The sequence below is a fragment of the Cetorhinus maximus genome, chromosome 4, assembly GCF_964194155.1.
Source record: "Cetorhinus maximus chromosome 4, sCetMax3.hap1.1, whole genome shotgun sequence".
NCBI classification, from domain to species: domain Eukaryota; kingdom Metazoa; phylum Chordata; class Chondrichthyes; order Lamniformes; family Cetorhinidae; genus Cetorhinus; species Cetorhinus maximus.
The window spans coordinates 109,601,521-109,626,756 of record NC_135882.1 but is presented as its reverse complement, the minus strand read 5'-3'; the positions used below and the strand labels follow the sequence as shown (position 1 = coordinate 109,626,756).

General features: G+C 45.9%; 1 protein-coding gene across 4 annotated transcripts in view; it reads left to right on the top strand.

Moving 5' to 3' along the window:
• abhd3 (abhydrolase domain containing 3, phospholipase) overlaps positions 1–25,236 on the top strand; it is a 94,607-nt gene that overhangs the window by 44,757 nt on the left and 24,614 nt on the right. For 2 of the 4 annotated variants that reach the window (XM_078540625.1, XM_078540623.1), the window contains 2 exons: positions 2,409–2,457; positions 2,562–2,727. The exons of 1 other annotated variant lie outside the window; for it this stretch is intronic. In XM_078540625.1, the coding sequence (XP_078396751.1) occupies positions 2,409–2,457; positions 2,562–2,727 (215 nt within the window). Of the gene's footprint in view, positions 1–2,408; positions 2,458–2,561; positions 2,728–22,668; positions 22,776–25,236 lie in introns of those variants that run through there. One more of the 4 variants, XM_078540624.1, reaches the window with a different exon arrangement.

Sequence of the window (25,236 nt, the reverse complement as noted above, 5' to 3'; positions counted from 1 at the left end):
AGAAGGTGAAACTCCTGGCCCTTTACTTCCACCTCCTCACTGTCCAAGGGCCCAAACACTCCTTTCAAGTGAAGCAGTGCTTCACTTGCACTTCCCTCAATTTGGTCTACTGCATTCACTGCTCCCAATGTGGTCTCCTCTACGTTGGAGAGACCAAACGCAGACTGGTTTGCGGAACACCTTCGGTCTGTCCACAAGCGTGACCCAGACCTCCATGTCGCTTGCCATTTCAACACACCCATCCTGCTCTCATGCCCACACATCTGTCCTTGGCCTGCCTGAAGCTCAACGCAAACTGGAGGAACAACAACTCATCTTCCAATTAGGCACCTTACAGCCTCCTGGACTTAACATTGAGTTCAACCACTTCAGACCATGAACTCTCTCTTCCATCCCCGCCCCTTTTTGATCCCCCTTTTTATTTTTAAATTGTTTTTCCACTTATTTTCATTATTATTATTTAAAAAATTTATTTCCATTTTTATTCATTGGTTTATTCTGAGCTTTTAGCCTATTTTCAATCTTTTTTCCCACCACCGTCCCCTCCCCCCCCACCCCACCTCCACTAGGACCATCTGTCACTTTCTAGAATGCTTCCCCTGGTCCGGCCATTATCACATTCTGCTTTCCACTTTTAATGTCACCATTAGCACCTCCTTTAGCCAGCATCACCGCTTTTCACAACCCTTTGACCTTCTGTTTATGACATCTCTCACAATCTCTCCTTTGCCTCCACCTATCGTTGGCCTTCTATCCAGTTTCACCGGTTCCACCCCCCTTAAACAGTGGATATTTCACCACATTTCTACTCCCTTTAGCTCTGAAGTCATATGGACTCGAAACGTTAACTCTGTCTTTCTCTCCACAGATGCTTTCAGACCTGCTGAGTTTTTCCAACATTTTTGTTTTTGCTAAATCACTAGGTTAATCCCTTGGGTGAGAGGGTTTCCTGATGATAAGAGGCTAAGTAAATAGGGTCTTTACTCTCTGGAGTCTAGAAGAATGAGAGGTGATCTCATTGAAACCTGCAAGATTCTGAAGGAGCCTGATAGCTTAGACACTGAAAGGTTGTTCCTCCAGTGGCTAATCTAGAACACAGGAGCACAGTCTGAGGATAAGAGATTGATCATTTAGAACTGAGATGAGGAAATATTTCTTCACTCAAAGGATTGTGAATCTTCGGAATTCTCTACCCCAGAGGGTGTGGATGCTCCAATGTTGAATCTATTTAAGGCCGAAATAGACAGATTTTTGGTCTCTCAGAGAATTAAGGGATATGGGGAACAGGCTGGAGGAATGTGGAGTTGAAGCCAAAGATCAGCCATGATCGTATTGAATGGCAGAACCGGCTTGACTTACCATATGGCCTACTGCTTTTATTTCTTATGTTTTTATAAGTGCTTAGGATCTAGAATGACTACCCCAAGAGTGTGGTGGAAACAGATTCAATAACAACTTTCAAAAGGGAATTAGGTAATTACCTGAAGAGAAAAAAAAAATTGCAGGATGACAGGGAAAAGGCAGGAGTGTGGGAGTTGGTGAGTTGCTCCTGCAGAAACCTTGCATCGATACGACAGGCTTAATGGTGCTGTAAGCAATTTATGATTTCTAATAATATGCTTATAATAATGAAATAACATTCGGATTTTAATGTATATGGTGCTCATATCTTCTGTGCCTTGGATAGAATAGTTAATGAGAGTATATTGCCTAAAGGAGCAGCTGAATTTGTATTCAAAGCCCCTAATTAAAGAGAAGAAATTGCCCTTGGTATCAGCATTTGGAAGACGCAGGTAGTTCCTGTGCAAAGTGAGTGCCTGTGTTTAATTTGTTTTTTGCCTACATCTATACGTGTGGGTCCAAAGTGTCATTCTTTTTAATCAGCAAAGAGGCTGGTAATTGCCTTTGCTCTTCCAACAAATAGTTGTTACTACTTAAATATATTCAAATAACTCAGCTGCTCACAAACTGCTTCATAATCTTCAATCCCTAAACAATTTTTAACGTTCTTTTCTTCTTTACTCCTTCTCTCCTTAAAAGCGATGGCTGGTGCTGAAATATGGTTCAATGGTACTGGCCACCTTCTGGTACTTTGTCCAACTATCCATTCATCATGATGGTGAGTGGCAATGAGCTACTTGACTTGAGGGAGATTACATCCAAATCCTGATCTTACCTGACTTCCAACTGCATACATTCTAGCAAAGCTCAGGAGCTGGAACCCTTGCTAATCATCTTTTCCCCCATCTTAGCTGAGAAAAGTTAAGGCCAATTATACTGCTTTCTCCCACTTCCCCACCTACCCCAATACACAATTCCTTAATTACTAAACTTTTACTTCAGGTTTTTTATGTATACTTTGAAATCTTGTGTTTCAGAAATCCCTATAGTTTCTTTTTGCATTATAGGCACAGACATGTCTTGGAAAAATTATTTGACATTGATTACATCCTGAAGGTAAATAGTTCCTTCATTACTTTCTGTTCATTTTGGAAATAAGTTTGAATACAGTAAATGTGTTTTGCTTTCATTTGATGCTTGCTTGACTTATTTCAATATAGGCCAAAACTATCCGAGAATTTGATGAACGGTTTACATCAGTGATGTTTGGTTACAAAACAATTGCTGATTACTACAGAGATGCCAGTCCTTACCACAAACTAAAGTCCATTGAAATTCCTATCTTATGCCTGAATGCTTTAGATGATGTCTTCTCACCAGGTCATGGTAAGTTTATATTTTATATTTGGAGGCTCTTGAACATTTAAATCTAAAGTTTTAGGCTGGCAGTTAGGAGATCAAAGTTCAAAATCCATTCTCCACTTATTTTCACACACAGGTTTTCCTGATCAAGAATGTGCAAGCTTTTTATCTTTGCGGGGTGCTTAGCTGCATACTATGGAACCTTGGGGGTGAGCAGGGTGGGGTCACATGTTAGGGCAAATGGCTTTGCTGGATATGAGATCAAAATTAATCAGCAGAAAATTCTGTTTTGTGACATTTTATAGCGGGAGCCTCATGCACAGAATTTGATCTATAAAATTAAAATTTAAGTTATCATTAACTTGCATTCATCCCAAGTTGTTGATGCAAACAGATCTTGCAAGATAAAAAAGGAAAATACTCTACAGATATATAGCTAAAGAAAGGTAATTTGGGATGGTAATAATGCCCCTAAGAGATGGACATGATAAAATCACAGGCACTGATAGAAGAAATATCGAGGAATTATTTTGCTTCAGTATTTACCGTGGAGATGGATCAGATGGACATACCCTTGGAAGATGAGATGAGAAATAACAAGTTGGATTTTCATCCTCCAGGCGGGTAGCGGGAGTTGGGAAAATATCCGACTCAGCCCTCCCGCCTCAAGAGAAAGTGCCCAAAAGGATGGGATTTTAATTGTGGGATTGGTGGGCATAGGCTGCAGTTGGGCCAGCCAACCTAGGAAAAAGTTTGGAGGCAGCCACAGGAGCTGCCAGGTGCAAAGACAGGCTGTTTAAAAGGCCTATATTGGTGCTGTGGGACTTTGTCCCAGTTATAATAAAAACAGAGAGGTCCTCTAGCCCTCAGCCCTCACACCCCTCACCCCCCAAAAACCACCCCCCCTCCCCAGCCCCATCCATGCCAATTCATTCCCCCACCCACCCCATGGCCCTTCATACTTTCACGGCAAGGTACACCCCCAAAATACATCTATGGCCCCTCATACACCCCCATGCCAAGCTATGGTATTTCCATGCTATATATACTGTACAGAGACAATGAATACTATAGTGACAGTCAGATGTGTTTAAAAAAAATCATTCAACGATAATTTTCACTTCCTTTAAATAAAAATACTCCTTTTTACTACAGCCCAATAAAAGTGTCAATAATCCTGACCCCTTAAAGTATCAATAGCTGAAACTGAGGCACTTCAAACCTCTTCACCTTGCGTAATTAAATAATTTGTGAAATTGACAGCATAGATCAGACAGCCAGAGGTGTCAATCAAGCGATGTTTTCCCGGGGGTTCAGTTGTTTGAACAGGATAATGGATTTCTGGCCTCTCAACCAACAATGAATCATGAGGCTTGGCTGGATATCTTTTCTTCTGAGGGGGTCTTTAGAATTATGAAATGTTTTGAAAGAGTCGACACTGAGGGAATATTTCCACTTGTGAGGAAAATCAAAACTAGAGGTCACCAATATAGGACAGTCACCAAGAAATCAATTTGGGAATTCAGAAGAAACTTCTTTAGCCAGAGAGTGTTGAGAATGTGGAACTCACCACCACAGGGAGTCATTGAGGTGAACAGCACAGACATATTTAAGGGGAAGCTAGATAGGGATCAAAGAGGGAATAGAGAATTCTGTTTATAAGAGTTAGGTAAGGAAGCATAGGAGGAGATGTAGTGGTGCATAAATACAAACATGAAGTAATTGGGCCAAATTACCTTTTTTTGTGCTGTATATTCCATAGAATTCTGTGCAATTGTTGTTCGGGTTTAGAACTTGTCCACCAATGAGGCAATGCTAAAAGCAGCCATCCCCAAATCTTTAGGCCCAAAATATCCTAACTGGACAAACCAGCAAGTAAAATTGTGTAGCCTTGGTTTTGTGGCCACGTGTGGCCCAAAGATGGTAGTTGGGACATTCATATTCTAGGTGTTTGTGAAGGAGAGAGAGAAAAGTGGCAAATGACAGCGAAAGAGGTCTCAATCAAAATATGCTCCAGAAAAGTCAACCATACAATACAATAAACAGTGTTAAAGAAGATGTTAGGGGAGTAAATTATCTTGAACAAGAAAAGACAGCAATGCTCACTCATGCCTTTATTACCTCTAGACTTGGCTATTCAACACGCGTCTGGCCTGGCCCTCATCTTCCACTCTTGAACTCATTCAAACCTCTGCTGCCTATATCCTAATCACACCATGTTTCGATCTCCCACCACCCTCACTGACCTACGCTGGATCCCGGTTAAGCAACATCATGATTTTAAAATTCTCATCCATGTTTTCAAAAACTCCCATGGCCTTGCCCCATACTATCTCTGTAAATTCCTCCAGCCCCACAACCAATGTTCCCTCCAAGCTGCACAGGTCTGCAGCCACGCAGGAATCAGGAATGTACCTGCAGGGAACAAAGAGGCAGCGCACAAACAACATTCCCTTTAAGATATATGTGTGTATAGCCACAGGCCAATCTTAAAGGAACCACGCAGTGCAACAAACTGGCTGCACATAGCATATATGAATTAAAGGGAACGTTGCAACTCTCCAAGCTATCTGTGCTCCTCTAATAGGGTGTCTCGCGGACAGCTGAAGCTCTACGTTGTGGAATTCCCTCCCAAACCTCCCCAACTTTCTACATCGCTTTCTGCTTTTAACATGCTCATTAAAGCCTACCTCTTTGACCAAGCTTTTGATCATGTGCCCTCATTTCTCATGATGCACCTTTGAGCCAAATTTTGCTTCATCGCATTCCTGTCAAATGCCTTTGAAGTTGCTTGTGAGAGGTGCAATATAAATGCAAGTTGTTGTTGCTCTATGACTTTGTTAGAACTCTGGATTCATTTCAAATTTTCAAGTATGTGACTGACCTTATATAATAAATATTATCTATTGTATTTTCCAAATCTAATCTGTGCATTGGGCAAGTGCACTGTCTGGTTCGGCACTGAGCTGTAGACTGGGAAGGTCCCAGATTTCATCACTGACCAGCTGCTGAGTTAGTTGGCTTCTGTTGGGCTGTGATGCAATGTGTTATAGTTGGTCACAGTGACCCAGTCTAAGGAAAAGGTCATTAAAAAAAACAGCCCAAGTTGCTACTTTTGATCACTCTTTATTGACTTCTATTGAAAGTGACTTTGTGTGGATATTGGGCTAGGACAGGATCGGAATTGGATGTGATGCCCCAGTAGTCATGTAGCCTGCCAACAGTCACTTCTACAGCTCACAGATGAGTGAAGTACTGGAAAGAAACTAGCACCTATGTATCTGTGTTTCAGCATGAACCACCACCCTGGCAAGGAAGCTGAAAAAGAAACTTGGAACTAAAATCAATAAATTTTAAAAAGTTCTTAACATCGTACACTTAAAGTGCAAGCAGTATACTGTATCGCAATTATGGTAGATAAAGTTTAAGGCAAGATTGATAAATAGTAGAGCAGAATTTTCTGCTCCCGTTCGTGGCGGACGTTTCTGGCAGCGTGAGTGGAGAATATGGTGAGAAGGCCAAAAATCGGTTTTACGACGTTGTTAAACCAGTTTGCGATTGTCCGCTCTGCATGTCAGTGGCAGGCCATGTTTCCTGGCGTGCACCTGGCGAGCTGAACTTCGAGGGGAACTCAAGAGGTGAGTGCACAAAACATTGTGCAGAGCTCACGAGGATCGCTCGTAGGACATCAAGGAAGAGGCGCCGCACATTCGGGAAGGAAACAGGTAAGTTGCTGTTTTTCGGCTGGCTTCCAGTGCGGGTAGGGCAAGGCAGCACCAACTGACGTATATGCTGGCTGGGGGAGGGGGTGAGGGAAGCAATCACACACTTAGAAAAGCTTGTCAAAAGTGAGCATTCTTCCACAGCTGAGACTGTTCAGCAGTAGTTCCATTGACATGATTGGAGTTAGGCCTCTGAAGCTTTTCTGCCCACTCAAGCAATGTAAGAGCATGAAAGTGCCACCGAATGCTCCAGAACTTTTCACCCCTTGGCCACAGACTGCAAATTAATGTGTGTTTTAGGGGGCAACAGAACAATTGGACGACTAGGCAAGTTTTAGAATCCCCTTGCAAAAGGTGGCCTTTAAGAAGTCACTGGTGGAGGCACTCAGAGCCGCTTGCAGTGTCTTTATTCGGGTTTGGACCAGTCTCCCCCATGGTTCAAACTAACAGCGCAGCCTTGCAGCGAGGGTTAGGAGAATGCCTGAGCTGAGAGCACAGCATGCAGTCCAGTGTCCGAAGCTGCCACCTATCGGTCAAGTGGAGTGGGGCAGAGGTGGGTGGGATTATGGACAGCCATGAAGCGCGGAATACACTGGCCATCCAAGTGGTGGCCAGTACTCTCTAGTGTGCGTATAAGGGCATTGAGATGCAGCCGGAGCTGGAGACTTAACCAAGGGGGTCCTTAAGACACATATGGCTAACCCACTCATCCCTCTCTTTGATCCTGCTGGAGGAGAACATCAGGATCATGGAGCCTGGTGACTTTGTGGTATGCCTCATAGCTTAGAGACCAGAGATGAAGGAAAAGAGAGTGACAGAGGCGCCTGCTCATCAAAGGGAGGAGCACCACTCTCATGGTGAAGGCATGGCAGGGCCTGCTGCACACACAGCTGAAGATCCACAGAGAGCTGTTTCTCGTAGGCACCTCGCTGAACCCAGAGTCTATAGATGGCGCTTGGCATTCCTGCAGATGACTGAGAACCGGTGTCGCTGAAGACTATACATGTCTAGGGAACTGATCGGTCACATATGCCACCTGCTGCAGGATTTGGCATCACGGGGACTTGAAGGGCAGCCACTGCCAGTGGCCGAAAAAGTGGCCACGGCACATGATTTTTACACCAGTAGCTCGTTCCAGGGCTCCACAGGTGACCTGAGGTGGTCTTGCAAACCTCCACCCACAGGTGCATCCAGGACGTCACGGATACCATTTTCATGAAGGCACAGAGCTTTGTGCGTTTCATCCGGGATCAGGAAAGCCAGGAAACAAGAGCGCTGGGATTTGCACAGGTCTCTGATTTTCCACAAGTGCAGGATGCCATCAACTGCACCCATGTGGCTCTTAGATCTTCGTGGCAACAAGCAGTCCAATTTGTGAACTGTAGAATGTTCAGCTGTTCTGTGACCACCACAAACGCATCCTGCAGGTCTGCGCATAATTCCCAGGGACTGTCCATGACTCCTACATCCTCAGCAGGTCTCAAATCCCTAACATCTTCCAGGGTCCACAGAGGCTGCAGGGTTGGCTTCTCAGGGACAAGGGCTCCTCACATAGGATGTGGCTGATGACGCCCATGCAGCAGCCTCAGAATGCAGCAGAGCGATGGTATAACAAAGCTTATGCCGCAACATGGACTTTGGTGAAGCAAATGATGGGCATATTGAAAGTGAGGTTCAGCTGCCTCGACAGGTCTGGTGGAGCATTGCAATACAATCCCCAGAGGGTGTCACACATCATCGTAGCTTGCTGCACACTACACAACCTGGCACTGCAGCAGGGGGAGGACCTGCCTAAGGGGGAGATGGAAGAGTAGCACGTTTCCTCCAATGAGGAGGATGTTGAAGGGGATGATGGTGATGTGGTCCTCGAAGGCAAGGATGCCAGCGATAAGGCTATTGCACTGACCAGTCAAGGCAGGCACGCTTGGGAGGCCCTAATAGCTGCAAGATTTGTGGAGGATGATGGAGATGCAGTGAGGACATTCCTGACATCCTCACCTTGCATCTGTGAACGTTTGTCTTCTGTGTGGCTGATGGCAGCACACATACCCTCAGTGTGCAGGCTCATGTCATGGAGATGCAGCGGAGGCCCTAATATTGTCAATAGATTCCTGGAGGATGATGACGACATGCAGTGATGATATTCCATAGATCTTCATATTGAATTTGTGAACATCTGACTCCTGTGTGGCTGAGGGCAGCTGGCTTGCGATCTGTGAACAGGGTCATATCATGGAGATGCAGCCGTGAAAATTTAAATGAACTTAATCCTTTGGCAGCCTTCATTACCTGGACCCTTCAGGACCACGCCATCACTGGACACAGATGCTGAAGACATGGGGGGCTAGCCTCACCTCAAAGGTTGCTGAGAGCACACAGAGAGAATGACGGAACTCTGTGACACCTGCCCACTATATTCGGGCAGCAATGATAAGCACCATTAAGGTGCAGGCATCAGTAATGTGTCCAGTGAGTGTGAAGCCGGACCATTACTATGGTCTGAACGTTACACACTGCACAGGGAAGAGGCCCTGGACTGAGGCATCTGCCTTTATCTTGTGCAGGAACCAAGGTTTCACATCTGAGTGACAGGAACACTGCTCATCATAACAAGGAGCCATAGGCAAGGAGACAGTCATTGCTGTCACAGAGACATGGTTGAGTGAGGGGCAGGATTGGCAGCTCAATATTCCAGGATATAGTTTCAGGCGAGACAGGGAAAGAGGTAAAAGAGGAGGAGGTATCGCAATATTGATCAACGAATCAATTACAGCAGTAAGGAGGGATAGCATCTTAGAAGGCTCCTCAAATGAAGCCATATGGGTAGAACTTAAAAACAGAAAACGAGCAGTCACATTGCTGGGGGTGTACTATAGACACCCAAACAGTCAGAGAGAAATAGAAGAGCAGATATGTAGGCAAATTTCAGATAAGTGTAAAAATAATAGGGTAGTAATAGTGGGGGATTTCAACTTCCACAACATTAACTGGGTTAGTCATAGTGTGCTAGGTTTAGAGGGAGTGGAATTCTTAAAATGCATCCAGGAGAGCTTTTAAAGCCAGTATGTAGAAGATCCTACAAGAGAGGGGACGGTCCTGGACTTAATTTTAGGGAATGAAGCTGGGCAAGTGGTAGAGGTATCAGTGGTGGAGCATTTTGCAGATAGTGGTCATAACTCCATTAGATTCAAGATTGTCATAGAAAAGAACAAGGATGGTCCAGAAATCAGAGTTCTAAATTGGGGGAAGGCCGATTTTAATAAGATCAGATATGATTTGGCCAGAGTAGACTGGGAGCAGCTACTTTTAGGTAAATCTGCGTCAGAGCAGTGGGACTCATTCAAGAAGGAAATAGGGAGAGTACAGGGTCAACATATTTCAGTAAAGACAAAGGGTGGGACCAACAGATCCAGGGAACCCTGGATGTTGAGGGGTATACAAGATTGGATAAAGAGAAAAAGGGAGGCTTATGGCAGATACCGAGGGCTCAAAACAGCGGAAGCCCTAGAGGAGTACAGAATGTGTAGGGGGGAACTTAAAAAGGAAATTAGGAGAGTAAAAAGGGGGCATGAAAAAATGTTGGCAGGTAAAATAAAGGAAAATCCAAAGTTATTTTACAAGTATATTAAGAGTAAGAAGATAGCTAGGGAAAGAGTAGGGCCCATTAAGGACCATAGTGGTGATTTGTGTGTGGAGCCGGAAGACCTAGGTAGGGTTCTAAATGAATACTTTGTGTCGGTGTTCACAAGTGAGAGGGATGCCGTGGGTATGGAAGTCAGGCAGAAGGACTGTGATATAATTAAAGAAATTAGCATAGAAAGGGAGGAGGTTCCAAGTGGCCTGGCAGGCTTAAAAGTAGATAAATCTCCAGGCCCGGATGAAATGTATCCCAGGCTGTTGAGTGAGGCAAGGGAGGAGATAGCAGGGGCGCTGGCAATAATTTTCAATACCTCTCTGGCCACAGGAGAGGTGCCACAGGACTGGAGGACAGCCAATGTGGTACTGTTATTCAAGAAGGGGGGAAGGAATAAACTAGGGAACTACAGGCCAGTCAGTCTAACCTCAGTGGTGGGGTAACTACTGGAAGCAATTCTGACAGAAAGAATTAATCTACACTTGGACAGGCAGGGATTAATCGGGGACAGTCAGCATGGTTTTGGTAAGAGCAGGTCATGTCTGACCAATTTGATTGAATTTTTCGAAGAGGTGACCAGGTGTGTAGATGAGGGCAATGCATTTGACGTAGTCTACTTGGACTTCAGCGAGGCTTTTGATAAGGTCCCGCATGGGAGACTGATAACGAAGGTAAAAGCCCATGGGGATCCAAGGCGATTTGGCTAATTGGATCCAGAATTGGCTGAGTGGCAGGAAGCAGAGGGTGATGGTCGAGGGATGTTTTTGTGACTGGATGCCTGTGTCCAGTGGGGTTCCAAAGGGATCGGTGTTGGGTCCCTTGCTGTTTGTGGTAAACAAAAACGATTTAGACTTGAATGTAGGAGGATTGATCAGTAAGTTCACAGATGACACAAAAATTGGTGGGGTGGTAAATAGTGAGGAGGATAGCCTTAGATTACAGGAGGATATAGACGGGCTGGTCAGATGGGTTGATCAGTGGCAAATGGAATTTAACCGGTTAAGTGTGAGGTGATGCACTTGGGCAGGACAAACAAGGCAAGGGAATAGACGGTGAATGGTAGGACCCTGGGAAGTACAGAGGGTCAGGGGGACCTTGGTGTGCATGTCCACCAGTCCCTTAAGGTAGCGGGACATGGAGATAAGGTGGTTAAGAAGGCATACAGGATACTTGCCTTTATTAGCCGAGGCATAGAATATAAGAGCAGGGAGGTTATGCTGGAACTGTATAAAATGCAGGTTAGGCCACAGCTAGAGTATTGCGTGCTGTTCTGGAATCCGCATTATAGGAAGGATGTGATTGCACTAGAGAGAGCAGAGGAGATTTACCAGGGTGTTGCCTGGGCTGGAGGATTTTAGTTATGAGGAGAGATTGGATAGACTGGGCTTATTTTCCTTGGAGCAGACGAGATTGAGGGGGTACATGATTGAGGTGTATAAAATTATGAGGGGCATAGATAGGGTAGACAGGAAGGAATTTTCCCCTTGGTGGAGGGATTAATTAACCAGGGGGCATAATTTTAAGGTAAGAGGCAGGAGGTTTAGAGGGGATGTGAGGAACAATTTTTTCACCCAGAGGGTGGTGGGAATCTGGAACTCACTGCCTGAAAGGGTGGTAGAGGCAGAAACCCTCATAACATTTAAGAAGTATTTGGATGTGCACTTGCGATACCATGGCATACAAGGCTATGGGCCTAGTGCTGGAAAATGAGATTAGAATAGTTACTTATTTGACCGGCGCAGGCTCGATGGGCCGAAGGGCTTTTTTCTGTGCTGTAGACCTCTATGACTATTCTTGGGAGTATATTTATAATAGTGAACAATATGTACAAATGATTAACACCTGTGCCCACACGGTGCAACTACATCACCCTAATCATCCTAACCCTGCTGCTACGTCTTAGTGACTTCCTGACTTCCATGGTGGAAGTGGAGGCCGCCTGCTGACTGCTACACCTTGACAGGCGTCTGCTGGAGGGCCAAGACCTGAAGGGCCCCAGGCTGCTTTGAGTATCCTGCTGATGGCCACGTGCATTCTCCTCGGCCTGTGGAGTTTGAGATGATGGGGCAACAGGAAGAGGGGTTTTGGATCGGCAGAACATTCCCAGACGTAGCAGCAGGGTTAGGATGATTAGGGTGATGTAGTTGCACCGTGTGGGCACAGGTGTTAATCATTTGTACATATTGTTCACTATTATAAATATACTCCCAAGAATAGTCATAGAGTCATAGAGGTCTACAGCACAGAAAAAAGCCCTTCGGCCCATCGAGCCTGCGCCGGTCAAATAAGTAACTATTCTAATCTCATTTTCCAGCACTAGGCCCATAGCCTTGTATGCCATGGTATCGCAAGTGCACATCCAAATACTTCTTAAATGTTATGAGCGTTTCTGCCTCTACCACCCTTTCAGGCAGTGAGTTCCAGATTCCCACCACCCTCTGGGTGAAAAAATTGTTCCTCACATCCCCTCTAAACCTCCTGCCTCTTACCTTAAAGGTGTCAAGGTGTAGCAGTCAACAGGCCTGACAAGAGATAGGCAGACAGTGTCCTGGATCAAAGTCTCTATGGCGGCTGCTATCCTGCCAGTGTTGACCTTGGTGCATCAGCATGACTACGCCAACACCTCGGACATAAGATGGATGGACTCATCCTTCATCCCTTGAAATCTGCGGAGTGTACCAGACATCCATTCCTGATGTCCCCGTGATTGTCTTTGCAGCTCCACAAACTGATTGAGGACTAAGTCCTGAGGCTCATCATCTGACTCAGACTCAGTAGATTCCTTGCCTCCAGCAGCCCTCCGAATGCCGATGACCTCTGATGTCCTGGCTTCCACTGATGTGGAACAGATTGTGTGCTGTGGTGACCAGATTGTGATCCCGAGTCTGCTCTATATCTAGGTCCCACTGAGGCGTTTCTCGCTGTATTGGTGGAGGGTGTGGGTGAGCACTGTGACGGGTCTTCAATGGTGCTGCCCTCAGGGTCCTCATCCGAGGTGCTCTCCGCGCTGGAGTCGGAGTCAAGGTTGCCTGAGGGCGACGTGGCAGATGTGCCCAGGAGAGAAAACAGAGATTATTAGTGCTTGGCAGCTGCATTACAGATAGAACAGTGGACTCAGTAGTGTTGACAGAGGGATGATCTGGTGCAGGATCCTCACGTGGGCGTTTGCTGCTGACCTCACCGTTGCCACAGGAACGGTTGACATCCTCTCTGGCCAGCTCCAACATGCGACTCTTGAATGGAGTAAGGACCTTGATGTCCGGCAGTCCGCCCCTGGTCTGAGACCTCTCCTGTTGATTGTGTGCGATCTTGTCCTGCATAAAGACAGATGGAGAGAGTGTGAGCAGGGTGCATGTCAGGCCAAATGAGAAGGATGGCAGGCGTGCATGTGTGCTGAGTGGAACCATGGACGGGATGAGGAGGCGATTTCCAGGGAAGATGAGGCCAGATGGAGATGTGAGGGTTTGTGTGTGAGAGAATGAGTGGTGATGTCCCTTGTGCTGACAGTGAATGTGATGCCAGTGAATGGGTTATGTGCTTGTGAGTGAGTGAATTGAGAGCAATGAGATGGTTCACTCACCCTGGCAGCACAGATGAGATCATTCATCTGTTTTTTGCACTGAATGGCTGACCTCTTGTGTGTAGCATTGACACTGACCACCGCCTCCCAAGCTGGAGTAGTGAGACTGATGGGCCTCCTGCAGCCCGAGCCGGGGTAGAGGACATTATGGAAGGCCTCCACGGTGTCCAAAAGGTGTTGCAGAGATGCATCACTGATTCAGGGTCTGTATTCTTCTTGGCTTTTGGGGCCATGTCTTTGCAGGAGCACTCCTGGGCTGGAAGTATTGAGAACTGTGCGCATGGCTGCAGTTTAAATATGACGCCTGGAGTTTGGAAGCAGCGAGGTAACAGCATGGTGGGCAAATCAGAGGCTGTCTGCCAGCGCAACAGTGTATTTCCCGTGACTGCATAATTTATTGTGGCCGGCAGATAAAAGGTCGTTTTTCACGCCCGCTGCCACATTTAGTGCAACTCTGGGATGATTCTGCTCATAATGATTAAGATTAGCTGGAAGCAGTTTGAAATTATTTCGGGATTTCCATTTTGTAGCAATACTTTAGATACTGTAAAAGTCCAGAGTTGGAGCCAGGCCTGACAAGAGATAGGCAGACAGAGAAAGAGGTGCTTACGAGGAGGATTGGGTTTGACAGCACATGAAGTAATCACAAATGCACAGAATGAATTTGGGCAATTGACAACATTTAGTTTGCATCCCTCAGCGTTGGGTTGTCACCCCAAAAATAAATAGCAGTGAGGTTGCAACTTGCTGGACGTGGTAGCAAACTAAAAGTGCTGCTTATAGCCTTTCTGGACTGCTATAGCTTAATTTATTTGTTTGTCATGCAAGTTCTTGGTTAAAAATTGCTGAACTTTACATGAATGTTGCTGAAGCACCATCTTTGCTAAACTATCCCTGAATTCTGGCAGGTATTGCTCCACCCTTAACAACACCCCTTCCACTAGCTATCACTCTATCTATTTTGAGGAGTAGTATGGTAAGCATATGGAGAATGATCAGAGTGATAACCAATTGGGAAAGTACCATCAGCAGAGGCTGGTAAGAAGCTACAGAAATGCACTGCACTTTAAATCTACAGGCCACTCTGTTTCTATCTAAGCTTGTCCTGTTAGCAGCCACTTACAGCATGCAACAGACCACTATTTACCCTGGCACTCCTGCTGGACCATACAGCAAAGCCCACCAAATTTAGCAGAGCCTGCAAAACCTGGCTTAATTATCCAACACTCCACCCTGCTCTCATGCCCACATGTCCGTCCTTGGCCTGCTGCAATGTTCCAGTGAAGCTCAACGCAAACTGGAGGAACAGCACCTCATTTTCCGACTAGGCACTTTACAGCCTTCCGGACTGAATATTGAGTTCAACAATTTTAGATCATGAACTCTCTCCTCCATCCCCACCCCCTTTCCAATCCCCCTTTTTTCCAATAATTTATATAGATTTTTCTTCTCCCACCTATTTCCATTATTTTTAAATGTATTTCCATCCATTGTTTTATCTCTACCTTTTAGCCTATTTTGATCCCTTCCCCCCACCCCATCCCCACTAGGGCTATCTGTACCTTGCTCATCCTGCTTTCCACCCTTAATGTCACCTATCAGCACATTTCTTAGCTAATATCACCACCGTCAACACCTCTTTGTCCTTTTGTCTATGACATCTTTTGGCAATCACCACCTATCACTGGCACTCCATCCAGCTCTACTTGTCCCACCACCACCCTCCCCTCTTAAACCAGCTTATATTTCACCTTTCTTTTATTTTTCCTTAGTTCTGTTGAAGAGTCATACAGACTCGAAACGTTAACTGTATTCCTCTCCGCAGATGCTGTCAGACCTGCTGAGTTTTTCCAGGTATTTTTATTTTTGTTTTTGTTTTAATTATCCCAATCATGTGCTCTAATACAATCATGGTGACAGAATGGGCCTTATTTATTGTAGCTTTTCTGGTGCCCTAGGGAACAATGGAGTCATCAGCCAAGCCTGCAGGTGGTAGCCTGTGTCTGGGCTCTTGCCTTTGACTTAGAAAAGTGGTAGCACTGTGGAATTGTGTAAAATCACAAAATCTAGACTGTTGTAAAGGTTGTTTGGTGTTTCACAGAGATCTGGAGGCTAGTATGGTTAAACATAAACTGTTTATTGTTAACCCATAACTGTGTACATATCCTAGGTACTGCCATGCATGGGTGTGGTCTCCATGCTGGCTCCTTCCAGACTCTACTACACCCAGTCTGCTATCATGTGAATCTCTAAGTCACTATCTGGGCAGTACTGTTCTCCAGTCACACATTAACCCTTACCCTGTTGAATACCTTATCCTACATAGACCGCTCCTAGGAAAACAAGCATTGACATGCATGATGCTGTGCTGGTAGGACTTGCTGCATATTCATGAAGTGCTAACCATTCCCTTTCATGGAAGCAATAGAGTTGGTAAGGAAGTACATGTGACAATGTGTGGGTGTTTCTTCAGCATTTTGAACTTCTTTTTGAACATGTTACCTTCTAAAAAAAATCCAGTAACCCCTCATGTCACACTCTCATAGGGAAGATGATGAACTGTCTTGTCCAAAAGGACAAAGCATTTGTCACCTGCTGAATCATCTGTAAGAAATGTTACAAACATCATTACAAATGTTGTTACAAATTGTTACAAATGTGGCAAACTAGCCAGAATGAGTCTGTGGTCAAGATATTCAATACATCTAAAATCTTTTGAACTTTGGAACATCTAGAGACGTGGTTCGACAAGAGCTCAGTTTGCATACATAATAACGGACCAATTTGAAAATTATAGGTGGGATGATAGCATACAATACACAGGTGGAAGTCCCACTGTGCACTATTGCTCTGGTATAGTTCATTCCAGAGTTTTTACTACACTGTGTGAAAACCCAGCTCTTTATTGATTTGCCTAAAGACAGCAAAAGGCATCTGCAGATTTCTGCAACACCTAATGCAAAAATTGGAGTGAACATGAGGCTGACAAGCAGTCATGCTACTTAATATGCATTTCTGCTGTCTGCCTGCCGCCTTCTACCAAAAGCTCTGGCACCTGGTTGCCATGGGTGGTGGTGGGGTGGGGGGGTGGGGGGGGGCGGTGTGTGGCGGTGGTTGCTGTCCAGGACCCCCCCTAAAAGACAAAGTATTGGTCTCCTCCGCCCCCAAGCATAAGCTACATATCTTGCCACAGGTATGCTCCTGAGGTGCAGTGTGAGAACTACAGTTACTGAAAATGCTGAAATCCAGTATTCTTTGCTGCTCTGGACCGCCTCTCACCAATTTCCAGGGCTTTTCATGCACCCAACCAAAGAATAGAACACCTCACGCCAGATGTTTGTCTCCCGATGGGGGTGGGATTGAGATCGTGAAAGTAATTAGGATTTTTAGCTGCTCCATTGCTTTCCCGACCCCACACTCTTTTTGTGTGGCCTTTTCCTGGTTCAGGAAGGCCTTGAGTGTGAACCCCACATGCAGCTCTTCTGAGGTTGGGGTCCCTGGTGTGGGTTTGGAAGCTCTTTTAAAAAAAAGCTTGCCAGGTTTGTGAGTTTATGACCACTGGGGGAAGCCTATTGAAGAGTTTGGAACTTTCTGACAGGTAAGTGTTAATTGACACCTTCAAATTTCAGTTATATGCTACATTATAATGTAGGTATGTTTTAAATGCAATTAGTGATCAAAGAGCTCTGTCCTGCAAATGTAAGTTGACCATTACAATGACCTTCATTGTGTAAATGTTGTTGTTAGGAAATAGAGAGAGTTTAAATGTTATATTTGTATTTATGGGTGTTAGGAATGAGTTTTAGCTTTAAAGTTTAAGTTTGATTTGTATTTCTGTATCTGCGTGTTAAGAAAGGTCAAATGGAGTTTTAGTTTCACTTTAAAAAGTTGCTTGCATTTCTAATGAGAAGTTTACAACCCCTATAAAGTGAAAGTAAATGCACGAGAGTAGAAAGAATAGTGCTGTTGCTTAGCAATGGTGGGGAGGGGGGGGGGGGGGGGGTGAGCGGGTGCAGAGAGGCAGGTTCCTCCCACAGACATACACACAGAACTAAAGAAACAGTAGTTTTAAGTTCAGTTGAAGCCAGGACCCCAGAGAAACTGGACACTCAGAGAGGGAACTATGGATTTCCCAAAAGAACAAAAAGGTCCCAAGCCAAAAAAAGCCCCAGAAATCAAGGAGATTGGAAGAAGGGAAACTCCAAAGGAGATCTTTTTAGTCAAAGGAAAGACAGGAACCTGGGGAAAGGTCCTGTTAAGTGAAGTTAAGAGTGAGGGGCAGAGAGAAAGGCTCCAAGCTTCAGATTTAAAGTGAGAACAGCCTGCAAGAAGCAAGAAGGTCCAAAGAGACAACTGAAGATCTTTAATTCTTTGCTATGGGCATTTGAAACAGTGGTGTACTGTTCAGGCTGAGTTGGTGAGAGAATGCATGGTAGACAGTATGAATGCATGTGGTGACCCAGGGAAGAGGAACATCAGAAGAAAAGTTTGAAACTCTGGAAGCAAACCCTTGTGGAAGGTGTCTGAGAGAAAACGTCAGTTTTGGAGAAGATTCTAAGGCAAGGTTTTGGAGAGTGGAGATTGGAAACCCTCGTGTGAAGGACGGAATTCAGCGAGACTGGTTGGCTCATGGTGTGACAAGCGTCTAGGGGTACTTGAGGAGAGATCCATAGCATCTGGTTGAAGTGGCATCTGTCACTTGAGGTCAGAGTGTGGTGTGTCTGACCACAGGGTACCATAGGTTTACATGGACTGGATACTTACTGTGTACATGAGAGTATATGATAGCTTTTGTGACTTGTGTATTCTTACAAATCTGTATATAATTGTAAACATATAGTTGTGGGTGAAGGAATATTGTAATATAGTTAATTTTTTCTTGTTGAATAAATGTTTTATTCCTTTGTAAAAAATTCATCAGCTGGCTCCTGCAACTCTGTTCAGTAGCTACGCTCCATGTATTTAAACAAACAAATAAAAGTTAGCATCTATCAGGCTGGGTTCCACCCTGGGATCAGACTTGTCCAGGGTAATCTCAGCTGGGTATCATAACAGTTATGCATAATAGTACTTTTCCAACAGAGAAAGTGCCATAATGCATTCAAAACTCTAGAAATAAATGTGCTGGGAAACACTCCTGTCATGTTTTGGATTATGATTTAAATATCTGGAGATGTTTAGCTTTGAAAAAAAAGTGCTCTGCTGTTGAAAGTAACAGATCGTGTCTTGGTGATAGTGGTTGCATGCTGCGCTCTCCACAATCTTGCGCTGGAAAGGGGGGGATGCTGTGGACGAAGATGATGTAGATGCGGTTGCTGGGGCTGCACACGATGAGTCCAGCAGTGAGTCTGAGGATGAGCACGCACAGGGAAAAGCTGAGGGGATAGACGCTGACCCGAGCATACTCCAGGGAGGCAGGGACACCCGGGAGGCTTTAATCCAACGAACCTTCAGCTAGCACACCACATATGGACCTCCAGGGCAAGCCTGGGCTACAGGCTCTATACTCGATACCTGAGTGCAAAATCTGCCTGGTTAGGAACATTAACTAAGGGCCTTGTCAATAAAGCTGAATGTCCCACAAATCACTCATAACATTATTGGTAACCATCCACCTGCAGAAGAAAAGAGGCACCCTCAGCAATTATGACGTCTAAATTTAATGGTATAACAAAAGGAACTTAAGAGAACAAAATGACAAAGGTGTTCAACATCACACCAACTCATAAAGACCTCATTGTGGGCCAACACAAAAGCGCCAGTGATAAACCCGTGGTGTACCTAAGGTGCCTTATGTTTACGTTTTCAGGTGCTACATCTTGGTGTTACCCCCTCGCTGGGAGTGGCATCTGAGACAGCCTGCTGACCCTGCTGTCCTGTTGGCCTCGATGACCTTGGCAGTCATCCTCTGGCCCATGGAGCCTCTGCTCGCCCTGCCTGGGAGGGAGCTGCCAGTTCCACAGCGGGCATCTCCCCAGTCGTCGCAGCCTCATCGGATGCAACAGTCACTGGCAGAGAGGCAGAGGAGCTGCCGTCCTCATCCGGAGCGCCCTGAGAGGAGCCCCCAGAGACAACAGGCAGCTGCTATGCCAATGTGAGGTCGCTTTGGACCTCTCTGCTCACCGTAGGTGGATGGGCACCGAGCTGGGAAACTTGGTGCCCAGACCATCTCCCACACTGGCGCTGACCAGCTGAGGTCAATGCTGATGTGAGGGCTTGCTGGGCCAAGCGCATCCCCAGGAAGCCCTGATTGGTCTTCTGGAGAAGCCTCTCCACGAGTCGCCACTGTCTCCATGGAGGACGCAAGGCGCTCGGCCATGAGGCTCATTGCATTGACAATGGTCCGCGTAGACTCCTCTACCACAGAGACCAAGCCAAGCATAGCCTCATGAATCACCCCCAGATGCTCCCCCACACCTGGCCACATTTCCTGCACTTGCTGCATTGCGGACGACCCCAGAGGCACATTGTCAGCCACCGACTGAGCATGTGCCTGGTCTCCTGCAGTCCTCTAACTGCTGGCGCCATGGGCACTCTGTCTCTGCCAGCTCCTCCAACGACTGTGAAGTGCCTTCACCACTGTGGCCCGGGACACTAGCCGATGATCTAATTCCCACCAAGGTGCTAGTATCTGTGCTGGTGCCTGCCTGGCAGAGATGGTGTGACGCTGGTGAGTCCAAGACTTCAGGGCCCTCAGGTGTGAGAATGGGTCCAAGCTGCTCGTCCTCATGGCCCTGCCCTGCTGATGCTGAAAGGAAGAACAAGGACATTTGATTAGTTAGCGTGGAGACAATGTCAATGTGCATCCCTGGCCCCCGGATCATTATGCGCACATCCTTCCATAAGCAATGGTCAAGCCATGTTGCAAACTTCAATCACTGATCATTCAGCACTGCCATGGCTGTTGGGAGAACAATGGTAACCTCAGTGCTGGGCAAACATACCAGCCCGTGGCACCCCAGCCTCACCAACATGCTCACCGTAGGTACCTGGGCGCATAGCGTCTCTCCAGGTCTAGGGCCTCCTGCTCGAACCGGCTAAGCATCACTACCTGGGCCAGCCCTTCACCAGTTCTCACCCGCTCAGCAGCATTATGTACATTCTTCTGTTGAAAAGGAGAGAAGAGCATTGATTAGTGCTACATGTACCTGGACTCTCTTCACGGCCGGCCCACCCCAAACAGAGTGGGATATTGTAGGGCTCCAGTGCCTCCTCACCCCGCTGCTGCTGAACACTCACACAAAGATTCTAGGCCTGTTCCCCACCCCCTCCACCCCCTTGGCCAAATGTTGCCTACATCACATTAGGAACCATGCGGTCTAACCTTCCATAGCAAGGAGGCACAAGCACGTGGAGCGCAGAGGGCAGCAGATCGATCGGTGCCACGCCACCTTGAAGCTCCCCTCCCAGCATGTCCTTACCTTGACTTTGACATGTCCTGGAGTTCCAGCGCTGGGCCTAGGTGCAGCTCCTTCAGGTTGCCCCCAAAACAGTAATGTGGGTCTCAGTGTAACACATGCTGTGGGTGCAGAACCCATCTCATCACCACCCTCTCAGGGTGACCTCAGCATGGGCAATACCTGCTGGCCCAACCAGCGAAGGACACATGCCGTCAGTGATTCAATGCAGTCACTGCACTCAGAATTTTGAGGGGGGTGGGCGCCAGGAGGGAAAGCCTACCTGCTGAGTTAAGTGACCAATGCCAACATTATCCTCACCCTTCCTAAGCGCAAGAGGTCATTGAAGTGCTTGCGGCACTGGATCCAGGTGCATTGCACCACATCGCTGGAGCTCACCACCTCCGTCACCTCCTCCCAGACACGTTTGGTCATGTGGGGGGTCCTCCTCCTCTCGTCCTGGGGCTTGGGGACCTTCTGCCGTGCTGTCACCTCCTCGAGGAGGGCAGCAAGGCAATCGTCTGAAAAACAAGGGGCAGAGTGCCCCCCTGCCTGGCCTGCTCACCAGCAGAGCTCTGGGGAGCCCTTCCACTGGCCATGATTGACAGACTTTGAGAGGCTGCATCAGCTTTTTTAAACAGGCTGCCGGGTCGCCATTGGACCCAGTGGTCAATGCAGTCCCACCGCCGCCCACCCATACCCGCTGTCCTCGGGAGCCATGATTCATGCTGGGTGGGTGTTAATTGGCCCGCCTGCGTAAAATGGCGATGTGGACCCAATCACGGACGGCTATCGGGTCCGCGCCTGCCTGCTCCCGCTCTGCCCACCCGCCAGAAAATTCTGCCTTTGGAGGTAGAGGCAGCCATCTCTGAGTTTACAATGAGTAGACTCTAAGTCTCCCAAATTCCTGGAAAATGTTGCAGGTATTACGTTGTAAACAGTTGTGCTGTAACTGCCCATTTCCTCAGAAGATGAAAGGGGGTTGGGGTCAGTAGCAGCTTAAGTATTTCTACCTGGATTCAAGGTTAATGTGTTTTATGTTCCCATGGGGAAGAGGGCAGAGGAAACCATATTTGAGATCAGGCTTCTCTACAAATCAGTAAATATCACAGACAGACAGCAGTTTTGTGTGGTCAGCAGGGAGAACAGGCTGCTGGGCTGTGCGAGCTACCATAATCAGAAGTGGAAGGGAAATGGTCTCTAGTCGAGGAGATGCACCTGCAGCCTTCTAAGGATTTGAGGAGGTTCGTCCTGGTATGGTCAGGGACGTGCGGGAAAGAAGAATCATAGGAAACGGCGTTACTGCTGGCGGTGGATTTAAGGAACTTGCTGAAAACCGAAGCAATTGCCTAGAAACAGGAATACGAGAGCTCATTGGAAGCTGGGAGCAACTGTGAACTGTTTGCTATAAGGACTGTAATTCCATGGGGAGTGCAACGTGTGACAGGTATAAAAGGGGAATGTTCCTCTTTGTAGTTTAAAGTACAAGATGCCCACAAAAATAAAAAATAGTGTTTAGTTAATAGTGCTTTTCGTCATTTGTCACAGTAAAAGTTTTAAAACATGAAATCATGCCATGTCATTCTTTCAGCCAGTAACTGGAAGTTTGAATCACTTTTTAAAACTTATCAGTCTCTTCCAAGATCATAACAGTTGGAGATCTGGTCCCAGAAAACCAAGGTGGGCCTTCTAATCAACCTGCCTTGGCACCTGAACTCTTCTGATGGTGTCTCTGGACCCGGAAAACCCAAAATCTGCTGCCCACATCTCCAGGTGACAAAACTATGGTGGGTATGGACAGAGGCAACCATTCCATGGCCCTGTCCATTTATGAGTTCATGAAGTGCATATGGGACAATTTCCTAGAGGAGTATATTCTAGAGCCAACAAGGGAGCAGGTTATTCCAGACCTGTGTTAGGAAATAGAGATAGCTTAACTGTTATATTGGTATTTGTGGGTGTTAGGGATGAGTTTTAGCTTTAAAGTTCAAGTTTGATTTTGTATTTCTGTGCCTGTGTGTTAAGAAAGTTCAAATGGAGATTTAGTTTCAATTTAAAAGGGTGCTTGCATTTCTAATGAGATTTTTTATGACTGTTGCAGCTAAGCTAAACAAACAAGCATAGAAAAATTGAACTGTTGCCTAGCAACAAGGGGCCAGAGAGGCAGGTCCCTCCCATAGACACACACACAGAAGAGAAACAGCAGTTTTGATTTGGAAGCTGTGGGTTCAGTTGTTTTTTTAAAGTTGCTACCAGGAGAGACTGGAGCAAAGGGGACAGATATCGGGTCCTAAGCTAAGGAAAATCTCAAAAATCCAGGCGAGTGGAAGACGGGAAAATCAAAAGAAGACCTTCTTTCCAGAACCTGGAAAAGGTCCTGTTAAGTGAAGTTAAGAGTATGGGGCAGAGAGAGAAAAGCTCCAAGCTTCAGATTTAAAGAGACAAAAGCTGCAGAAAGCAGGTTTAAAGCAAGAACAAATTGCAAGAGGCAAAAAAGTCCAAAGGGATGGCTGAAGGTCTATAACTCTTTGCTATGGGTATGTGAAACAGTGGTGTACAATTGACAGTTGAGTTGGTGAGACAGAGTGTGCGGACGACAGCTTGAATGCATGTGGTGAGTCAGGGAAGAGCAACATCAGAAGGAGAGTTCGAAACCCTGGAGGTGAACCCTTGTGGAAGGCACCTGAGAGAAATCATTGGTTTGGGAGAAGATTCCAAAGCGAGTTCTTGGAGAGTGAAGACTGGAAACCTTCGTGTGAAGGATGGAGTTCAGTGAGACTGGTTGGCTCACAGTGTGACAAGCATCTGAGCGGGGTGGGTGGGGGTGGTAGTTGAGGAGAGATCCATGGCATCTGGTTAAGGTGACATCTGTTACTTGGTTACAGAGTGTGGTGTGTCTGACCACAGGGTGCCATAGGTATACATGGACTGTGCGCATTAGAGTATAAGATAGCTTTTGTAACTTGTGTAATCCGTACAAATTTGTATATATCTGTAAAGGTATAGTCGTGGGTGAAGGAGTATTATAATATAGTTCATCTTTTCTTGTTGAATAATTTTTTCTTGTTAAAAGTTCATCAGCTGACTTTGGTGACTCTGTTCAGTAGCCCCTCTCCACATAGCTAGACAAATAAAAGTTAGGATCTATCAAGCTGGGTTCCACCCTGGGATCAGGCTTGTCCAGTGGTAACCTCAGCTGGAGATCGTAACATCTGGTAATGTGTAATCAGATGGGATTAATCAATAACCTCATGGTCAAGGAGCCTTTAGGTGACAGCGATCAAAACATGATAGAATTTCATGTTCAGTTTGAAGGGATGAAATGTGGGTCTAAAACTAGTGTTTTAAAACCTGAATAAAGGTAATTATAAGGGTATGAAAGCAGAACCAGCTAAAGTGAATTGGGAAAGTGAGTTAAAAGGTAGGACATTAGAGATGCAGTGGCTGAATTTTAAGGAGGTATTTAGTAACTCTCAGCAAAGATATATCCCAGTGACAAAGAAAGACTCTTTGAGAAGGATGCATCATCCGTAATTGAATAAAGAAGTTAAGGATTGTATCAAATTGAAAAAAACACTGTACAACTCTACAAAGATTAGTGGTAAGTCAGAAGATAGGTCAGATTTTAAAAACCAGAAAAGAATAACTAAAAAAAAAATTAAGAGGGAGAAAGTAGAGTATGAGAGAAAGCTAGCTAGTAATACGAAAACAGATAGTAAGAGTTTCTACAAGTATTTAAATAGGAAAAGCTAGTGTTGGTCCTAGAGAGTGAGCCTGGGGCATGGATAATGGAAAACAAGGAAATGGCGGAGGCGCTGAGCAAGTATTTTGTGCCTGTCTTCGCCTTAAAAACTTCCCAAAGATACCTGAAAATCAAAAGTTTAGTGGGAGGGAGGAACATAAATCAATCACCATCACTTGAGTAAAGGTGCTGGGAAAACTATTAGACCTAAACTCTGACAAGTCTCCAGGACCAAATGGCCTACATCCTCGGGTCTTAAAAGAAATGGCTGCAGACATAGTTGATGCATTATTTATAATCTTCCAAAATTACTTAAATTCTAAATTACTTTTAAATTACTTAAATTTGGATAAAAACGCTTGCAATTTCACCATCCTGAGGCCTTCCTCCAGTTTCGCCTCTGGTAATTGACCGGCTCCATTCCATGGAGGACAGCAGCAGAACCTCCTCCTTCAGTG